The sequence below is a fragment of the Falco rusticolus genome, chromosome 7 (assembly GCF_015220075.1).
Source record: "Falco rusticolus isolate bFalRus1 chromosome 7, bFalRus1.pri, whole genome shotgun sequence".
Classification (NCBI taxonomy): domain Eukaryota; kingdom Metazoa; phylum Chordata; class Aves; order Falconiformes; family Falconidae; genus Falco; species Falco rusticolus.
The window spans coordinates 462,968-483,772 of record NC_051193.1 but is presented as its reverse complement, the minus strand read 5'-3'; the positions used below and the strand labels follow the sequence as shown (position 1 = coordinate 483,772).

At 54.9% G+C, this 20,805-nt stretch overlaps 2 protein-coding genes across 3 annotated transcripts in view; both read left to right on the top strand.

Moving 5' to 3' along the window:
- The window catches only part of TRIP4 (thyroid hormone receptor interactor 4), a 34,160-nt gene extending 33,350 nt beyond the window's left edge, over nt 1–810 (top strand). Inside the window, exon 13 of the mRNA XM_037396257.1 lies at nt 575–810. Coding sequence (XP_037252154.1) covers nt 575–642 — 68 coding nt within the window. The 3' untranslated portion in view covers nt 643–810. The remainder of the gene's footprint in view (nt 1–574) is intronic.
- ZNF609 (zinc finger protein 609) overlaps nt 645–20,805 on the top strand; it is a 74,486-nt gene continuing 54,325 nt past the window's right edge. Inside the window, exons 1-2 of one of the 2 annotated variants that reach the window (XM_037396256.1) lie at nt 645–755; nt 17,636–18,500. In XM_037396256.1, the coding sequence (XP_037252153.1) occupies nt 17,754–18,500 (747 nt within the window). In that variant the 5' untranslated portion in view covers nt 645–755; nt 17,636–17,753. Of the gene's footprint in view, nt 756–3,276; nt 3,471–17,635; nt 18,501–20,805 lie in introns of those variants that run through there. The other variant, XM_037396255.1, reaches the window with a different exon arrangement.

The window sequence follows — 20,805 nt, the reverse complement described above, 5'->3', positions numbered from 1 at the left end:
GGCAGCATGGCCCTCCCAGTTGGTGGCCTTGGACGCCCCCAACCTGGCACTTGGCAGCACTGAGCAGTTGGTCCCCATGACATTGTGTGCCCCATTGCATCAACATCCCCAAGCTGAGGGTTTATTGTCCCCAAGCCCAGCTTTCTGCCACACTGTGAAGAAACATGACTGCAGCATGGTCCTTGATGGTCTCCCATCTCCTTCAAATGTGTTGACATGCATCCTGCGGGCAAGCAAAGGGATCGGTTTCCCCCCTGGTAGTGGCAGGCAGGCAAGTACTAGATGTTAATTTACTCTCCACCTTGCTGAATTTCTCCCTCTTCAGCATCTCTTTGCCATGTTGGACATATTTGCCCCTGGCTCTCCGGTGTCACGCCTGCAGAGGGAGGCCATGGTGGCTGGAAACGCGTGGCTCCTCAAGCATGATAATTGAATGTGACAGGAACACACTAACTAGGAGACCTTGCTGCCTCCAGCTTATTTGCATTGCAAATAGCATTTAAAAATAAAGAGTGATGAGAATTTGTTGTGTTTTTTTCTTTTCTTTTTTTTTTTTTTAATCCCCTCTTTACAGGGAAGCTGGATGCAAAGATCCATCAGGGAGCAAAGAAGGGGTTAATGAAGCAGAAATCGATGGGGTGAGCCTCGGGGGAGCAGCGCTTTGTTCCCAGGAAGCACCCTGACTGCCACAGAAGGGTGCCAGGATGATCCTCAACTCTGGAAAGCAGGTGCAAGACAGATCCCACAGTTTTTAGGTATTGCTTTATCCATTGTGTTCCAAAAGCATTAAAAGAGATGTGTTTTCACTGAGCTCTTGCCCAACAGCCCTGTGCTTCCCGGGAAGTCATGCACTGTGGACAAGGGTGGGTGGGAGATGGGGCTTGACAGGATGGGATTCAACCAAGCGCTGGCATCTCCACATCTCCTGTGAGCACCAGATCCCAGGACGGGCAAGGGGAGCTCGCGAGCAGCGTCCAGCCCAGCTCCATCCATCTCTGCAGGCAGGAGGTAGCTCCATCCTGGCTTTGGCAGCATCTCCCTCCCCAAAATGTGCCTCAGGGTCTTTTTGGCTGGAGGGGGTCAGGCACATCAATGGCCTCATAGGAGAAGAGCAAGGAACTGGGGGATGAGAGGGATGGCTCCTAACAGCCAGAGAGCCTGAGCCCTGCCGAAGCTGGGGACTCGGGGCGAGAGGTGGCCTCTGTTCCTGCTCGGAGGCTTTCTGCTCACAGGAGCACTCTTGGCATCACCATCACCGGGAAGCGCCCAGCCTTCTCTCCTGATTTGTATCAAAGCAGCAGCCACCCCACAAAGCTGAGCCCCCCCTCCAGCAGCTGTGTGCTGGAGTTAAAAACCTGTCCTACCTTATGAATAAGATTAATTTCTCCTTTTTTTTTTTTCTTTTTTTAATCCTTCATATTCAGCATCTCCCCGCATTGCTGTGTCTGTGCTCATTACACATTTGTGTTCACTGGGCTGTGAGCTTTTCCTGCCATGTTGCTCCAGGCTCTGCCTTGTTGTGGTCTAAGTACTCCTCCTCATTCCCTGGAGCCCACCCTGCTCCGGAGGGGACAGAGCAACCCCAGAGCACTGCTAGCATCCCCCCTCCTGCTCAGGGACATGGTGGGGAGCAGAGCAGGGCTGCTGGCTCAGCTGCTTGGCGCGATCACTGGTTGCAGGTTGTCCCAGCCCTCTGCCTCTGTTCCTGTCACTACCCCAGCAGAGAGGAGGAGGGTGTGAAGCCTTCGTGGCAGCTGCCTGCACCGCCTGAAACTCAGCAGCTGGATGCTGCAGCGCTGGAAATGATCCCGCTAGCACTGTCCTTTGCTCCAGGTGTTGTCTTCTCATTCCTTTTGCTGCCTATGGGATCTCTGAGATGCTGGCAATGGTGGCTCTGGATTCAATGCCCACCCACATCATTCCTCATTTGGAAAACCTCTGTGGGTGTTTCAACTCTGAGTTGCCCAGGCACAGCATGGAGGTTGTGGTATGGGAGCTGCTGTTTGACATGGCAGAGGGAGACGGGCTTCTGCGGCTTCCTTCTTCCTCTGGCTGCATCCCCCATCCACCAGCCTGTCCTGTCACTTGTGTCCCACCAGTGTGGTCCCAGTCTGCTGTGCTGGGACACCGGTGGCTTCCTGGCATGTTTTTCTCTTCAAGTATTGTGGAGGTCTTCCTTTCTTGGGTCCGTGTGCTTTGAGAGCAAGGGGAAATGTCAGTGATGCCCATAGGAGTGGAGTTGGAGAGAGACAGGGGACTTGGGGTGGCATCCTGTGGTCCTGGTGCTGTGGGGGGAAGGAGGCAGTAGAGGACTTGGCCTTGGTGGCTGGGTGGGAGAGGCAGGACACTGAGGTTGCTTTGCCTGAGCTGCCTGCAGCTCCCTGGAGCATCTTTCCTGGAGGTGGAAGGCATCGACACTTAAGCAGCTGGCCCAAAGGAAGCGCTTGTGGGGCCAAGGCTGGGGAGATGCTCTTCCAGGCAGAAGACAGGTGCATGGAGAAGGAGCATCTGGTTATGTGGTGGATGTCTTTCACAATAAGTCACTGATGTCTCTGCTGCCCTGCCCTGCTCCTTACCGGCACGGCCTGGGATGAGCAGGATGCTCAGGACACCAGGCACCCAGGGTGGAGAAGCACCCAGGGAGGATGTGCTCAGCACCCAGGGGTTGCACCCAGGCTGGGCTCCACATGCCACAGCCCTGGGGTTTCCAGCTCCCGCTCCTCATCCCAGGAGCGCAGCGCAGCGCCTTTGGACAAGGCTGTGACAGAGTGGGGTCTTGTACTGTCCCCCGTGGACAAAGGGACTGTGGGCTCGTGACCTGCCCATCACAACCAATGCCCATCAAATTCCCCGTCTCGGGGCACTGCTTCCCAGGACGGGTCGCTCACCCTGTCCCGTGCCGGGCAATGGGGTCTCACACGGCCCCCCGCAGCGTGTGAAATACCCCCAGAAAGGTGCTTCCCCCCACCGCTTCCGAGGTGGCACCGCGGCGGTTCCGGCTTCTCGGGGGGGAACTGCTCCGCTCCGGGCTTTGTGTCGCCGCTCCTGCGCCCCGGCTCCCGATCGCGATCCGGTCTCCGTGTTTTCCGGCCGCGGCTGTCGGGCGCCGGCGCCCCCTTTGTGCGGGGCGGCGCCGCGTTTGCCGCCCGCCGGGGGGCGGTGTTCTCCGCCCTCCCGTTCCGGGACTTCCGCCGTCCGGGTTTTGCGCCGCGCCCGCGCCACCCCGCTCCGGCCGCCGGTCGGGTTCCGGCTCCGGCTGCCGCGTCCCCGCCAAGCCGAGCGGAGCCGAGCGGAGCCGAGCGCCCTCCCGCCCCGCCCCGCCAGGCGGACACCGGCGCGGCCTGCGCGCGCGGCGCGGCCCGAGCGCGGGTGGCATGGCGGCCCCGGCGGCCGGCCCCTAGCTGCCGGCGGAGCGGCCAGGCGGCCCCATGGAGGAGACTTAGGGCCGCCCGGGACGGGAGCGGAGCCGGGTGAGTGCGGGCCCAGCCCCGCGGCGCCCCGGCGGAGTGTGCGGGCGGGGGGGGCGCCGGTCGGGGACACCCGTGGCCGTTGGGCCTTGGCCCGCTACCCCGCGTGACCGTGGGGCCCGGGTGGTTGCTGCCGCCGCGGCGCTGCGGCTCGGGTTCCCCCCGCTGTGGCCGTGGGGCCTTCCCCCGCGGCCGTTGGGGCCGGGACCCACCCTGCGGCCTTCGAGCCCCCCCGGCTGGTTTAGGCCCCCTCCCGTGGCTGGGCGCCGGCGCCGTGTCCCGGGGGGCGTCGCTCCGTGACCGTTGGGACGGGGGTGTGTGCCCCCCCTGTGACCGTCGGGGAGAGCCCCCCCCCCGTCTGTGGGGGTCGGGTACCCTCCAGAAGTGCGGGGTCACCCCCCTGCCACCGCGGGGGTCACCTTCCTCGCGGCTACGGCGCCGGGGGGAAGGCCCGGGGGCACCCAGGGAGCGGGTGGGCCTGGGGGTCTCCCCGGCTGTGCCCCCCCCCCCCCGCCGCCCTGGCTGTGTGCCCGGGGGTCTCACCGTGTGCGTGGGGTGCGGATCCCCCTGCCGCGGGGGGGGACACTGGGCCCCCGCGTGTCCCACCGCCACGGGTGCGTGGGGGGGGTTATGGAGCCCCCATGGCTGCAGGAGGGGAATCCCCCGCGTGCGGGGTCACCGCCGGGGCAGGTCTGGGGGTGGCTGGGCGCGGGATGCGTTTCTGAGGGGGCAGCGGTGGCCGGGCGGGGGAGTCGCCCCCTCTTGCTCCCCCGTCTGTGCACGGAGGGTTGGGAGGCGAGGGGCCTGGGGTGCCCCGGGCGGGCTGCTTCCCCCGGGGTGCTGCACCCCAGCCCTTTCGGGGTGCCGTGGGGGGTCGCGGCCCCTCGCGGGGGACTCCCGGGGTCGCATTTTCCCAAAGGCGTTTGGGGAGCACGGGCTGTGCGTGCGCGGCGGGGGGGCGGGCGCAGTCCCTCGGAGCGGGCTCCGGGCTCCGGCCCCCTCAGCTGCTACCGGGGGGGCCGCCGGGTGCCCCGGTGCCACAGGACGAGCGGCCGAGCCGCCACGCCGGAGCCCTTGCTGGTGGGGCCGGTCCCGGGGGCGACACGGTCAGTGACAACGTGGCCGAGCCGGCCGGGCGTCCCGTAAGGGCTGCTGGATCCCGCGAGCGGGACGGAGCGGAGAGGGCACCGCTCCTGCCGTGGAGCTCGGGCCCGGCGTGCGCCGGGAAGGTCACCGGCTCGGCCCGCTCAGCGAGGCCAGGCTCCCCTCCATCTCCCAGCCGGGTTTTTTCCCTTTCCTTTTTCCCCCTTTCTGGGAAGGCCCTTTCCCTTGGAGGAGGTGTTAAGACACGCGTTTGTCCTGGCACATGCCGAGGAACTCACCGATCCTTTTTACTCCCTGCAGAAGAATTAAGGATGCCGGCATCAGAGCTGGCTTTTGGGTTCCGGCATGCACAGGGGCGGCGTGGGTGCTCGCAGCCTTCCGTGCCTGGACATCTTCAGGAAAACCTATTGCCACGCTTTGTGCGATGACTCCAGCACCGGATTATGCTGCACATTTCTAGCTCTTTGTTGGCAGTATATGACCACACACGCATGGCACTCAGAAAATCCAGTCAGTGTATTTTATTGATTAGCTCTTGACCAGAAATAATATATAATTTATTATTTTGAAGCTGTTTCGATCTCAAAACAGAAATCCTTGCCTTTTTATGCCCTCGTTCATCCGGCAAGGTTTTCTTCTCTCCCTGTGGGGTAGAGCTCACTGAGGAAGGGAGACATGTGCAGCACTGGGAGCACAGCTGTCTCAGTGGTGCGAAAGGATGAGGATTTAATGTTTCACCTAAACTGGCCTCGCATTCAGGACAAGGGCTGTGAGCCAGTTAGAGCCACCAGAGGAAATTAATTATCAAGCAGGTTGTAATGATCTGTAATAAAGTATGGCCAGGACACGGGGATTTTCTTTCTTTCGTTTTTCAAGTTGGGCACTTGGACTTGGTTTCCAGTGGCGGGTCTGTGTGTTTTGTGGGTCGCCATTAGGCTGCTCGTTAGCTGGAGGGGCTGGTGTGTGAGTGTCTACACACGTAGGTGTCTCTGCGCGTGCTGAGAACAGTGTTCTTCCTTTCCTGGGGAGAAGCTCCTGCAAATAAGGGACGTTTGTCTGTCTGTAGCCCTGTGCCGCGGGCTGTGTGGCAACTGCAAATAATCCCTCTGCAGTTGCAGGGCTGCAAAGTCCCCTCACGCTCGCTGCATCCGACTTGTCGAATGTCAGTGGGCACAGCATCTGCTTCTGCTGCCTTTAACGCTTTTTCCCTTTAAACCATTAGGTGAGCTGAAAATTTGCCTTTTCAGGAAGAAAGGGCTCACAGGGTGTAAAGGCAGCTGAGGGGTTCTCATGCTGTGTTGGAGCTACCTAACAGGTCGTGTATCTTTATTACGTATGAACAAGAAGGAAGGACCAGAGTTCACTCTGTCTGGTTTATTCTCTTTGAGAGCTGCGCTGAATCCTCCAGATTATATTTACAGTATCTTTTTAATTTGAAGTCCATAAATTAAAGAAAACTAGAAGCTGCCTTATCTTTCTAGCACTTGCATGTGGGTACCCCATCTGAAACAGAGTCGATGTCCATGAGTCCATGTCGTGGCAGAGGTTGGAGACCCGTGGCTGGGGTCATGCTCCTCAGGCTTGGCCGCGATGGAAGGGTGGTTGGGCACCAGAGTTGTGTGTTGTGCCTAACACTGTGATTTACTTGGCATTTCTTCAGTGTGTGTTGCCTAAAAAGGGATCTTTCTCTGCTTGCTCGTGGAGGGAAGAGGAGGAGCTGGACTGCATGGCGTTGCTGTCGACCTTGGAGGGGCTGGGAGCAGGGATGCACCTTGCTGCTGTCCCGGGGCACCTGGTGTGGCAGGGCTCAGATTCAGATTAGGGCCTCTGGGCACTGATGCAATACTAGTCCCAGATGTAATGCAGTAAGCCTCGTTGTCCCCTTTAGCCAGAGTATTATGGTAAATAAGATGGTATTTATGGTCCCAGGTATGTTGTTTCGGGGAGTGTGACAGTGTGCGTGCACAGCTATGCCCTTTGAGTGTTGACACTGCTGCTTCTGGCTGGCTTCCCCAGCTGGAGGCAGGGAACCTGCCGGGGACAGGCAGCGAGCAGCAGATGCTCGCGGGGATCGTGTCACATGCGGGCTCCCTACCAAAGAGTGATGCCGCAGCTGACCTTGGCCAGGGGCTGGTGACAGTTAACCGTGCTGGGTTGCATGTACACAGTGAATGCAACAAGCAGTCAGATTTGGGTAGTCTGCAGGAGATGGGTGGCTTTCCCACTGAGCTGAAGGTGAGGTCCATGTTTATATTGAGGTTTGCTGCAGAATATGGCTGAAGTTCCCTGACCTCTGGTGAGGAGAGTCACAGGTCTGTTCCCAAACTTGCCCCATATTTATTTGCAGCGGATGGTCGTTTGTGGATAGGGTTTTCAGAAGCACCAAAGTCCCCTGAAGCACCTGGAGGTGGCCTGGGCTGCCTGCAGGTTCTCCTGTGAAGCTGCTTCTGATGCTTCATGGGCACACGTCAAGTGCACGTGGGCTCTCTGGGTATGGGGAAGCCAGTCCTTTCTCCATGAGCTTGCTGGCTTATTTGGGAAGTGGTAATTTCGATGCGTGTGCTGTGTGGTAGCAGCTGGAGGGAGATGATGTTGGTGGCATGGGGGCGCCTGACTCCAGCAGGGTTTTGGGGATGTAGGAGGGTATGTTGAGGAGCTCACCTGGTGTGAAGGGTCTTGTTCTAGAATCAAGGGTGGGTACATGAGGCAGCTCAGAGCATGCAGCTGCCCTGGGAGTTCATCAGTAGCAGCTGAACCAGAGCTTTGGCCACCCTGGCAGCAGCTGGTCTGCTCCCTGTTCCCTGTGCTGGTTGGCTCAGGTGAGGAAGGGGTGCTGCTTGTTTTGGGGAAGGGAGAAAAGAAGATCCAACTAGGATGTGGCTTCTTTTGCTGTGCAGTTATATCAGACGTGCTTCCTTGCTAATGAGGATCAGTGCCTTGTGGTGTGATGTGGTTTCACAGGAAGGAATGAGGTTCTGCTCTGACAGTCTTACAGCAGAGAAAATAGGGAAGGGCTGCCCATCTGGGAAACTTACTCTGTGACTCTAGTTGCTTGTGTGATTTCTTTTTTTTTTTTTTAATTTATATAATTTCTTTAAAGGAAACACCTATTTCACTCCTGGGTTTTGGTGAAAAATCAGGTTTTGAGATGAGGTCAAGAGGTGGTTTTGCTTTTGCTGCAGCTGAGTGTCCTTCACATACAGAAAAATTACTGATGTAGCTGCTTAAGCATCAGCTCAGATGTTGTGCGAGGGGGGTGTGTGTGTAGAGAAGGGGTATAAAAGATGTGAGTGCATTTTTGTGGATGAATAAGGGTAATTTCCAGAGAATCTTGATATTTTGTATATAAGGCTCAACTTCTACAATTAATTTCCTTCTTTGTGGGCTGCAAAAAGAAAGAAAATGGGAAAGATAATGTTGTCCCTTTATGCTCCTGCCCTAAGCACGTGCAGAGGCTCGAAGGTTTTGTGGCATTGGATTTCCCTCCGAGCTGTGTCCTGCCTGTCCACTCTTCTGATGTCTGGAAGGGTGATATCTTTGTACAGTGCTACATCACGTATGACATCTCGTCTCTTTGTGTGCTACACCAATTTAGTGATAAAAAACCAAGTAGTATGAGAGTGATTTTAATAAATTTGCTGGGCCCATTTGTGGTTTTGATTAAATGGAGTGTTCCTGGTTCAGACGAGTCCAAAGATGTGGCTTTGAGTTATCCGGTGCTTGCTCCAGTGGAGAGAAGGGGCAGCCTGGGAGGATCTGCTCTGCAGCTTTTAAAGGAGTGAAAATGAGGTGTGTAATGACTTGGCTAACATTAACCGCCATGAATTCAGTTGAAGAGGTATAGTCTTACTAAGCTCCACGAGAATTACTGCTTCTTCCCCAAAGATTTAGTAGCTGATGCCATGGTGAAATTTCTTGTCGTGAAAATTCCCAGTTTGCTTTTTGGGGGTTTCATGTCTGATCTCTACCTTCCCTCCATACCTATTGCCACAAGTAATTAAAAGTGAGCTACTGCTACCAAAACAAGCCAAGTACACTTTGATGCATGGTTCTTGCTGGTTTTTATTGTATTCCTTTGCATGCTGGCTAATTCACAAAATTCAGCAATTTGCAATGGGTCATTAGCGTGAATTAGCAACTTTCTGATGTATATCATAGCTTTGCAAATGTGCTTTATTAATCTGTGAAATACACCTATTTATTATCCCTCCCAGGGAGAAAAAAATAAAAGGGATTTCTTGGTGTGGTACTCACTCTGCTTGCATTTGTCCCTGTCTGTGTATGCCTTCCCTCCTCCTTTACTTCCAGTCTGGTTGTTTTTCCTAAAGTGTTCCCAGGCTGAGGTTTGACAGCAAGAGAGATTACAGCTGCACGTACGGTCCTCTGCTGCAAATGATGCCTTAGCTCGTGTAGCCAGGGTGCCCTAATTGGTTACTGAATGAAGGGAATTAAAGGCTTTAATAGGTGAAGTGGCGGCTCCTTCGTTTCTGGAGCAGCAGAGAGATGTTTGTCCTCTTCTGAAACCTGGGAAATGGCCAAGACTGCCTGCGTGCTCTTCTCCTAAAAGAAAAAATAAAGCCCAGAAGCTCTTCTTTCCCTGGGAGCAACCTGGGGGTGAGTAAGCAAGCATCTGTCCACCCTCTCCAAATTGCACTGCTGTCCACCCTCTCCTGTCAAGGTGGGGCCGTGGCTGGGAGATGCTGCTCAGCTGGGCATAGCTCAGCTGTGGTCACTCTGGTGCTCTTCCTTTGGATGGAGAGGACAGAAATGAGACACTGACCTGCACAGAGCCCTCCCTGTGCCTGCCAATGCAGCTGATGGTTTCCCTTTCTCATGGAGGACGATCCTCATTGGAAACCCTTGTCGTTGCCACCACGAGAGCCCCAGCTTGGGACTGGGACCACCACGGGGTTCGGGTGGCCGGGATCAAGGCGAGGAGCCACGCCACCTCCAAAGCCCCTAAAGGAAAGGGTACAAACAGCGGGTTCAGAGGTGCCTGCTCTGCTCCCACCAATGCCCAGGAGCTCGGGCTGCTGCCAAAACGGTGGGTACCTTTCTGCAACCCTGCTGATGGCATTGATCAAGCAGGGAGAAAAGGGTGAGCTGCTGTTTTCCAGCACTTACTACAGCAGTTATTTATGCCCATTGGTTGTCTTTGGTCTTTGCCAGCTCTTCTTTCTTCCCATCTCTGTGACTGATGCTTCGGGGATCTTTCCTGGTCACATCCATCTTGCTGCTTCCTCTTGCTGCTGACTTTCTCAGGCTGTTGGCAGTCTTCCAGCCTGCGCGGAGCTTTATCTGAAATTTGTAAGCCTTTCTGGTTATTTTTATATGCGCTCTCTAGGCTGTGCATGAGGACAGGCCACTGATTCAGATATTCTTTAAGCCTCTTGTAAATCAGTTCGCTTCTGCGTTGGGGTTAGCAAGGGTGTAACCAGACCAGTCTTAAATCCACACGGCTGCTCCGCTTTACTGGTGGAAGCCAGCTCTGCTCGAGGGACAATCACCCTCCAGGTTTGTCCCTATGGGAAGCATTGCGATGCAGAACTCTGTGCCAAACGTTTGCTCAAATGTCCTGTTTTGAGTGTTTAATGTTATTTTTGGCAACAGCCAGCAGCGGCATGGCTGGCTGGGTTCAACAAGAATGGGCTTTGCAGTGGCAGTAGAGCACTGGGGCTGAGTCTGGTGCTGCCAGCAGCACCTCCGGTGAGCCATAGCTTGCCGACTTGTCTAGCTTAGACTCATCTGAAGCACTTCTGAGTTAATCCTAGCCAGTTATTGCTCACAGGGTTGCTTTTTGCTTTTGCCACCATGTAGCTGCCAATGGTCTGTGTGTCAGCCTTCGACAGGCAAACCCTGTGGTGATGCCTCTCTGCTCTGTGGTGCCCATGCCTGCCAGGCACCTGCTGTGTGGCACATGCCTGTGACACCGTGACACCTGCAGTTGTGCAGGGTGGCACATGGGGATCGCGGGTGATGCAGGCTTTGGGTGAAGATGGGGCTGTGTTAAACCATTGCTGCGGGTCTGGTCATGACAGGCACATGGTGGTGTCTTCCAGTGTGCCCACACAACAGTGAGGGGTGAATCCCTGCTGGGTATCCCTAATTCAGGATAGATGCGAGTGCTAAGCTTGCAGGGAGGAAGCTGGCTCTGTTACCTTACCCACTGAATGCTTTTTCTCCCATGCATGTGTGTTTTTCAGTTCCTCCCTCCCAGTACAGCTGAGTGTTAAAGAGCTCTGGGCACCACTTTATGCTTATGGATGCGGATCTGTGTGCTGGGCTTGCTGATAAAGCTCTTGACCATTTTCAGCTGTCAGAGATTTTGAAGTCTGCAAGGTCACACTTGCTGGAAGAAGTCTAGCCTGGCATTTTTGGATGAGCAGGCTACGGTCCATCAGGTGTCCAGAGGAACAAGCCAAGCCTGAGCCTTGCTGCTACTTGCTCATCTCTGCAGCAGAGGCTCGGGAAGGGGACGTGCCTTGCACAGGACAGTGCCGCGAGAGTTGTAATGAAGCACTGACACGACTCTCATCTGCCCTGGCTGTGCTTGATGCTCCTCTTGTCTGTGCTGCTGCTTTATCCCACCACTGTGACCTTTCCTGCAAACCTAGCTGCTGCCTGGCAGGAGGTCTGTCAGCTCTCTGCAGGAGGGCTGTGCAGGCAGGCAAGTCACTGGGCTTCATGGACAGCTACAGTGAGGGTGAAGGTTCCCTTTTTCACGGGGAGCCACATGGAGAAGTTAAGGGACAACGGATACAAGTTGCACGGGAGAGGTTTCATCTCGACATAAGAAAAACTTCTATGGTGAGAACAATTGTTCATTGGAACAACCTCCATAGGGATGTGGTCCACATCCTCCAGCGAGTCTACATCATGGGAGGTTTTCAAGATGCAACTGGACAGGGCGGTAGATAATCTCATCTGGGCTCTCTTTCCTGTGAAAGGTTGGACCACGTGACCTTTCAGGGTCCCTTCCAACCTGGTTTGCTCTATTCTTCTACAGCTGGGGTCGTGTTGACACATATGTTCACACTTGCGTGTAGTGATGGTGCAAAGCTCAGCTTCCCATCAGAGAATTGACTCCAGCAGAGAGCAAGTAGGCACGCTGAGGTGGCGATGTTTGCCTGCTGTACTTCATGGGAACGAAATTAAGTGACATTTGGTGCCTTCGTATGGGTCTGTAGGTATTATGTGCCTCCTGCTTGAGCTGGGACCACGCACTTGAGTGATGCTTCTCTTGCCATTAGTTTTCTTGAAATATGAAGCTCTGGACTTCCTTGTGTGTTGGTGGAGGAAATGTGAGTCGTGTTTTATTCTGTACAGAGGTAGGTAGCTTGAAAAAAATGTGAGGGTTGAGAGACATCAAAATCAAATAATTGTAAATCTGAAGAACTGCAGGCTCTGGAGGCATGAACAAATGAAAAATTGGGACTTTGGTGGTGATGCTTCCAAGAGTGGTGGGAGGATTAAAGAGAAACTTGTTCCATTTCCCCCCATTTTGTGATGTTTTAAAAGGAAGGCCTGAAACATTTCATCCTTTTAGTTTTCTGCCTTTCTGTATGCTTTGTGTATTGGTGATGTTTGGCTTGTTGGGAGTTGAGGGAAGTGAGGGGGTCTGGTGAGGGCAGCTTTGCTATTGAGCCATGTTCAAGAGTGTTGGGTTTTTCAGCCCTAGACTGAGTTGTTCCTCAGTGCCTGTTTGGCATCAAGGTTAAAGAAGTGCCAATAAGAAAAAACTGAGTTGTAGCTAATCTGGTGAAGTGTTTTCTTCAAACACAGCCAGGCTGAGATCTGGCACCGTGTGCCCTTATCTTGTATCTACAGTTTTGCTGGACTCCTTTGTGTGCTGTAGTCTTGCTGAATGTTGCTGTAAAGGTCGTGTTTTAAGGTCATGAGCGGATGGCAGTGGATGTGAGGTTGAATTTTGATCCGAGCTGCGTCTTTTCACTGATGGTGAATGTGAAGTTGAGGCTTGATTGTGTCTTTAGTAGTGGGTGAGTGTTGTGACTGATAAATGTCCTGAGCCTTGCTCCAGGTGGAGTGATTGCCTGGGCACCCCTGCACCAAAGAGGTCTTTGCTTACATCTCCCATCATTCTCCATCTCCAGCCTCTTCCAGTGACCTCATCCGTCTTTTGTAATGCCTGGACTGAAATATTTCAGGGTTTTCTCAAGGATGCCAACAAATGACTCATGACTTGAGCGCTGCCCTGTGTCAGGTTCATCTCCAGTGTCAAGGCTCATCCTACAGAAACTTGGGAGTCCCAGCATAAGTTTCTTGACGTCTCTCCAGGTGCTCTGGCTGCATTGCATGCTGGAAGATGTAGTCTTGATGGGGTGCACCTCCATATTAAAAAAAGAAGGGTGTCTCCATTTTATTCAAATTGGGTTCAGCCTTCTCTCTCCTGGCATCTCACCAGTGACGGCCCGCTCAGCCCCGAGAGCCACCAAAGGTCTCCTGGCGTTGTGTGAGCGAGGAGGCGGGAGCGCAGCTCCTCCATTCAAAATCTTGCTTAATTCCACATTGAACAGCTTGTTTTGAAGCCCTGCACTTTGGCGTGTTTTGCAACAGCTCAGACTCCTGCCGGGTGAAGGCGATTGAGGGATCCTGGCCCCGTTGGGTGGCAGTTCTGGAGGGTGTCATGGTAAATCTCCTTTGTCTGCGGTGGCTTGACTGATGTATGGGGGAGAGCGAACCCTCCTCCCCTGCACGATTTCTTGAGCTGAAAGCAGCAAGTGAGTGAGGAAGCTCCTTTGTGCAGATTTCTCCGTCTCCTCTTGTGTGTGCCAGCTGGCTTGCGTTCAACATTTCTCTTTTTTTTTTTTTTTTTTTTTTTTTTTTTTCTCCCCCATCTCTAGAGAGAGGGGGTGGGGAGAGAGTGGAACATCTTAAAAAGAAATCTGCAGAAAAGACATGGGAGTTACTTAACAAAAATCCAACCCAAACAAGCCCAGCTGGGGGATTACAAATGTGGTGGAAGGAGCTGAGCGGGGAGCGAGGGCGGCAGCTTGGGAAAGGCAGGCATGTTTCCCCCGCACCCTGGGTTTCTTTAGTCGTAAAAGGAAACAAAAAGGGATCTTGTGTGGAGGCAGGGCATGGGGAGAGCCGCCGGCTGGCTGCCAGCAGCAGGAGGAAGGGCTTGGGCGCTGCGGCCCCTCGTGCCTCGCAAAGCGGGCCTGGGGCTCACGGGGACCCCTGGGCTCTGGGCAAGTGGGGTGGCCGGCGCTGCTTCCAGGGATGCTCTGCCCAGTGCCGGTGCTGCTGTGCCTTCCCTTGTGCGGGAGCGGGGGTTCCACTGCCTATCCAGGGTCGCTTCTGGCGGGGTGAGCACCTCACTGATACGCTCTGCCCCCTGCCCTGTGCCCCCCCGGAGGAAATGCTGTGTCCTGGAGATCTGCCCCCCGCCCCTGGTCTTTGCCGCTCCTTCTTGCGGGCATTCCTGAAAGTTAATCAGGGTGAAAATTGCAGTCAGTCATTTCTGGAAGCCACCAGAGGCTGATCCTGGAGTGCTGCAGGCTGGAGCACATGGGTATGAGACAGTCTCCCTAGTGTGGGCTGGGTGCTGCCAGAAGAGTTTTCTCCTGCATCTCTCTGCCCTTGAGCATTCAGCTCTTCCCCGCTTTGGTTTCTTGGCCTCTGGTAACTGGTAGAGAAAGTCAGAGTGGCACGGCTGAGCATCTTGTGCATGTTTTAGCACAAAGAGCCCGGGGCTTGTGTGATTTCCTTGCTCCCTTTTTGAAGGTGAGCTGTTCTGTTTGAATAGCTTTCTCTAGGTGTGTTTGCAGCTCCAAAAGTGAACTTTCAGGTTTGTCTCTTAATACGGTTGGCTCCGTCCCAGCCCATAGATGCGGATTGTAGAGGTCTTGGCACCTAATGGAGCTGAATTATTCATGTCTGGTGCTCTGTGTGTGCAGCATTCCCAAGCAGAAAGCTGTCTCCTTGTAGGATCTGCGCTCCAGGACTGCTCTTAAAACGCTTTGTTGGCAGGTCTCCAGGCCAACAAGTGAGCACATGCTTTTCATGTTGTGCAGGGATCAATCCCGCGATGGCAGGAGGTAAGGGGAAGGACACGTTTATAGCTGAATTAATCTCATCAGTCTGTTTTCTGAGATGCCGTGATTTGTGGCAGCATTACTCCCCCTGGCAGGAGAGCGGGGAGGATCTGGATATCACCTGGTGCTTCTCCAGCTTGGGCAAACCAGGCAGTGGGAAAGGGATCTCCTTCTCTGGACCATGGGCTGCAGTAGCTAGGGGTTCCGGTCCACCTGAAATAGCGATGACATGGCAGGTCGGGGGTCCCTGGGGGCCTTGCTTGGGAGAGAGACCCAAAACACTCCTCTGGCTGCAGAGATTGAACCTGCGAGAGTGGCTCTTTGGAGAAAAGAAATGGGGAATCGGCGTGGGAGCTTCAGGGAGGGGCTGTTTGAGCTGTGGGAAATACTTTATTGCTGCATGGAATGGATGATGTTTAGGTGATCCCCCCAGATCTTATACTGGGGTCCTAGCCTTCAGCCCTGGGCTGGAAAGGGCTGATCCCTGCGCCGGTCCCTCTTCCTGCGGTGGCATGTCTCGGGCTCCCTGCCCCACTCCTTTCCTGCTACACATGCCTCTCCTCCACTCCTGCAAATCCAGCATGTTCTTGTCTGTCCTGTTTGCGGTTCCCTTCCCTCTGCATTAGCAGAGCTCAGGCTCCCTTGATGCCTCCTCCATAGGGTGAATGTTTTTTCTCCTCTTGTTTTCTAACCCTTTGATTGTTCCTGGCTCTCTAATTGCTGGGGACTCAGCTGACTTCTGGGCTCCTTCTTCCTTTTGTTGTGGTAGGAATTGGCAAGCGCTGCTGCTGTTTGCATAGTTTCAGACCAAAATCCCGCTCATCTGCTCTCCTTATTTCATATATAAAAATAATATTTATATATATGTGTGTGTGCATGTATATATGCACACTTAAAACAGCAAGGTGAGTTTCCCAGTGTGAGCTGAGAGCTGCCCAAGCCGGCGTCACAGAGGTGCTCTGTGGAGCGGGTGGTGCTGTGCCTGTTGCAATACAATCCTGTGGATTGTCTGTCGCTTTGCTGCAGCTCTGAGACCAGATCCTCGTCCATATGTCCCTCTGATCTGAGCCCTTTGCATGCTCCAGCCTTGGGTGGGCAGCTTGGAGTGGGAGGCTAAGCCTCATCCTCTCCTGGTGTTGGTCCTGTGCAGCAGTGCTGTGTCCCCAGTGCCTGTCCCACAGGGTTGTGGCTGGATGCTACGCCTGGAAAGGGCTGTTACCAGCTACAGTTCTGGTTCATCCACCTCGTTACCGACTTCTCCCATCCCGACAAAGGAATCGCTGCAGATCCACAGCACAAAGGGAGCTGGCTGTGGCAGCGTGTGCCAGCCGGGGAGGTTTGTGCCGTGCAGAGATGAGATGGTTGCTGGCCCCATCGGCGGTTCGGAAGCAGATTGGTGGGGGTCGCGGCTGGGGGGCAGGTTGCTGGGGCACCAGGAGGAGGTGGTGGCAGTGACAGAAACAGGCAGGGCAGCTTTGGGAAGCTGTTAGTGACTCTGGTGCACAGAGTGATCTCCTGATTCGGCACTTTCTCTGCCGCTGAAATGGGAGGTCAGTGCTTTTCATTTCCAGCTTGCATGCTAGCCACTGGCTCCTGGGGTTAAAAATCTCCGTAATGACCTGTCAGAGAGTGGATTATTAGCTGTACAGAGCCGAGGATGCTGTGGGGAGCAGATGGAAAATGGTCTGGCTGCGGCAGCCTGTCTGATGAAAGAATCCCTGGCATTTTTACAGTGTTTGCATCTCTGGAAACGCACCGTGAAGCTGCTTTCCAGGCTCCTGCCTGCTGGGGTTTGAAGAAATTTGTACATGTGTGGTGGGGGTTTTTTGTGTGTGTGTGTTTGGTTTTTTTTTCTTTTCGTTCTTCCTGTCTCGTTTCGCTTTAAGTCACCTGTTTCTGAAGTGTTGCTCATAAATAGTACCAGGAGCCAGCAGGCCGGGAGCTCGATGAGGAAAGGGATGACAGTACTGCTGGAGAGGAGCTTTGTCCAAATGGGTGGTCAAGGATTCCTTAAGGGATCTGGAGAGCGGGCAGCTGGAACCAAGTAGCTGGCTGGGTGGCTGCTGGGAAGAAGCTGTTCCATGTGTTAATTATGTCTTGTCAGTGTAATTGCCACGAGCTAACCTCAGCAAGTGACTCCAGGCTTTTTCAGGTTGTGCGTGAGTGTCTTGCTTGTTGTGCGTGGGTGTCTTGCTTGTTTCCCTCCCCCTGTCGCTGCCTCTGGGAGTGGGGAAGGCAAAGGGCTGGGAAGCCGGGAGGAGACATTTTGGGCTAGCTGGGGTTGGCCACAGCGCAGGCAAGTAGGGCTGATGCCCCTCTTTCCAGTTAAGACTGGGTACCTGTGCAGCTGTATCTCGGTGTCCCATTGTTCAAAGCCACCTACATGGCTCGTCATGCTGGAGGCGGTGGTGGTTTAACATCCTAAAGCCGGGTGCTGTCTTCTGCTGTCTGGAGGTGTGGGATGGAAACCTTGTGCTTCCTGCTGCAGTTTGGCCTTCAGTGACCGCTCTGACGCATCCCAAGTGTCACAGGCACTCTGAAGCTTGGGATTTATTTCCCACCGAGGCACTCGACTTCCCCGTCGAGCAGCTCTTGTCCCTCACAGTGAGGCTGGTGCAGAGAGGAGCCCTCCCCCCGGGTGGCATCGGCAGGAGAGGAATCAATCCTCCCTCCTAGGGGCAGCGCTCGATAATTCAGAGGGAAATGGCGAGCGGGGAAACGTGTGAGTAATGTCTTGTTGGAGCCGAGAGCCGTGACCTGCCAGGGCTGGTATTGATTGAGGGGACTGGTGCCAGGTGGCTGCTGCTGCGGGGATGGCTGTGGAGCAGTCCCCGGCCTCAGGTGGCAGGAGGTTGCTGCCTTGCACTGTGTGATGGGGGATTTGGGAAGTTGGGGGCTTTCATCCTGCCCAGGACCTCTCCTGCCTGCACTGGTGGCTGCCGATGAAGGCAGATCTGTCTGCTGGGTGCTCTTTGTGTGTAACGCTGTTCTCTTTGCTCTCCCTTCCAGCAACGATGCCGTCACCTGGGAAGACCCTGATCGCCGGAAGCCCCCCAAGGATGTAGGTGACCCCCAGGGTGTGGAGGCAGGGAAGAGCCTTGAACCGTGAGGGGCTGTTAACTCTAAGATGTCCTTGAGCAGCGGAGCTTCCGGAGGGAAAGGAATTGATGCGAACCCAGTTGAGACGTACGACAGCGGGGATGAGTGGGACATTGGTGTAGGAAATCTCATCATTGACCTGGATGCTGATTTGGAGAAGGATCAGCAGAAATTGGAAATGTCGGGCTCCAAAGAGATGGGGCTCCCGGCACCCAATGCGGTGGCAACCCTACCGGATAACATCAAGTTTGTGAGTCCGGTGCCGGGCCCGCAGGGCAAGGAGGGCAAATCCAAGTCAAAAAGGAGCAAGAGTGGCAAGGACAGTGGCAAACCAACCCCAGGGACCTCCTTGTTCACTCCCAACGAGGGAACTGTTGGCAAGAAGGAGGCTCAAGGACGCTCTGGGGATGGCGCGAACTCAGGTGGCTTGGTGCCTGCTGTCACCCCGAAGGGCTCGGAGAAATCGGCCAAAGCATCGCGCAGTGTGGCCGGCTCCAAGAAGGAGAAGGAGGGTGGCTCATCCAAAAACAAGAAGGAAAGGAGTGAGGGTGTGGGGGCTGCGGTAGAGAAGGAGCCCAGCGTGCTGCAGCCCCTGGCCCTGGCCGTGAGGGTGGGACAGTATGATGGGGGCCAGGGGACAGAGCCTGCTGCTGCCGAGCAGCTTGGGAGTATAGCTATTGACACGGGAGCTGCGCTCAATCCCTTGGGAGTTAAGTCTGAGCTGGAGGATGGGGAAAGTGAGTGCCGGCAGCTGAAGAAGGTGAAGTCAGAGAAGGTAAGAAAGGTGTCGCAGTGTGGGTGGAGGTGGTGTTGCCACTCGGCTCTGGTGGTTGCTCCTGCACCGGGATGTGCCACTGTGGATGACAAGGGAGCAGGAGCTTATGGCGGGACAGTCTGTCTTGTGCCATTGTGGGCCAGCGCTGATGTATGGCCGGTGCCTCCAAGTTCTGGTGTGAAGATGGTTAGGCTGTATGATGTACTGGGGTCTGGACACAGTGATGGGAGAGCCCCGGTCAATCTGTTGTCTGGCTTCTGGGAGCTGTGCACCAGCAAATCACCTGCAGTCGCTGTGAGTCTGAGGGCATTGTCCTGCTGTACCCTCAGGGGTTTGGGTTCTTTGATGCTGCAGTTGTGCCAGGTGGATCCAAGCCTCTTCAGCTCCTATTGCTCTGCTGGAGGAGCCTGGGCTGGTGGTGAAGGTGATGTCCTGGTCCTGGGCCCGCTCCAGCTCCGGACAGGACAGGGCAGCGTCTGTTGGCCACCATGCTGTGCTTCCCTGCAGCTCCCGGAGGAATTTATTTCTGTCTGGTTGCATCATTCGCAGAGAAGGAGACCTTGACGTGTTAGTAAATGTGGGATCTGTGTGGGTGTGCAAGCAAGCACAAGGTGCATGGTTGACAGGAGTTACTGTCTCATTTCTTGGTCTGCTGTTGGTATGTGGGCTTTGTCCCACTTGTGGTGGAGACCAGCCTTGGGGCAGTGGGTTGCTGTGGGTGATTTTTTACATGTTGCTCCTCCACTAACATGCAGCAGCGATGCTGAGATGGTGAAGCTGCTCTTCCAGATCACTGGGGGTGCAGAAAGCCCTGCCAGGGGCATGTGGCCAGCGGGGTGGATGGCTGTCTGTGCCTCTGAGTGGTGTTTGGCGCTGGGTGGCTGTGCAGCTGTTTCTGGATATGGCCACTGGAGTGGATGCTCAGTTCACTTGTTTCTTAGTCATCACAGTGGCTGATGTGATTTCTGTGGGTGGATGGGGGAAAACTTTGTGCACATGGAGCAGAAGCTCCTCCGTCCGAGTTACATGCGTGGTGTTGCATGTCTGTGCCCATGAAGCCACACGTTTGCCGTGCACGAGGGGAGCATCACAGGCGTGTGTGCATTCAAGGTGGCTCAGCCCTATTGCTGTCAACGTGTGCTGTGTCGGGAGAGTGGCTGGGGGGGTGTCGGGGTGTGCACTGCTGTGTTTGCAGCTGGTGGCTCCCTTAAGGGGGGGGGGGGTTTAGCTCTGGGTGGAGATCACAGTGCTGGGCACCAGGAAGGGATAGGTAAGGAATTCTTAGTGGATTTGGGAGAGTTGCTGAGATCAATGAGATGTTGTTGAGATGCATTTTTTTCTTCCATCTGCAAAAAGATAGAGCATATACAGAGATAAGGGTGGTGGGGATGGCTGGCTATGGGATGGCTCTGGGAGAAGAGCTGCTAAGTAGGTTGGTGCTTCCTCCAGTCAAGAGGAAGACTCCTGGAGCAGGTGACTGAAGCCTGTAAAATTAAGGAGTGGTGTGGGGATGATGTGTTGTTTCCTTGTAACTTCTGGCAGCAGAACCAGAGTGAATGAAAACAGGAAGAGGAGCAGATGCTCTTTTGCATGATGGACTTGAATGCTGCTGCAAAAAGTTGTCAGTGCTGAAAGTTCATCAGTGCTCTGGGGCACCTAGATGGGTTTGTGGAGGAGGAACCCATCGGGGATGGGGTGGGGGTTTATAGGGCAGTGTCTTTTGGCTTGGGAAAAGCCCAAGGAGGGCTGGAGCTTGGGGAAATGGTTTGGGAAATATCTCAGCATGTTTGGCTACTGTGTTCCTTCATAGCCATCTGCTGCTGGCCGCTGCCAAAGCCAGCACAGGAGCTGGCTGGACCTTTGGTTGTACCCAGCATAGCTTTTCCTGTGTTTTTACTATTAAAGTTTTATTTCACTGATGCAGCTGCATAAACCCTCTGCAAGTAGAAATGCCAAAGTGAGGTGGGGATTATGAAGACAGGGACCAAACGTCACGGACCTTGACAGGTTTGAGTGGGCCCATGCGAACCTCGTGAAGTTCAGCGAGGCCAGGTGCAAGGTCCTGCTCCTGGGTCGGGTCAGTCCCCACTGTCAGCACAGGCTGCAGGGTGGATGGTTGGAGAGCAGCCCTGCTGAGAAGGACCTGGGGACAGTGGTGGGTGATAAATTGGACATTAGCTGGCACTACGCCCTTGCAGCCCAGAAAGCCGTTGTCTCCTGGGCTGCATAAGAAGCAGCGTGGCCAGCAGGTGGAGGGAGGTGATGTTCCCCCTCCACTCTCGTGAGACCTCACTTGGAGTATGGC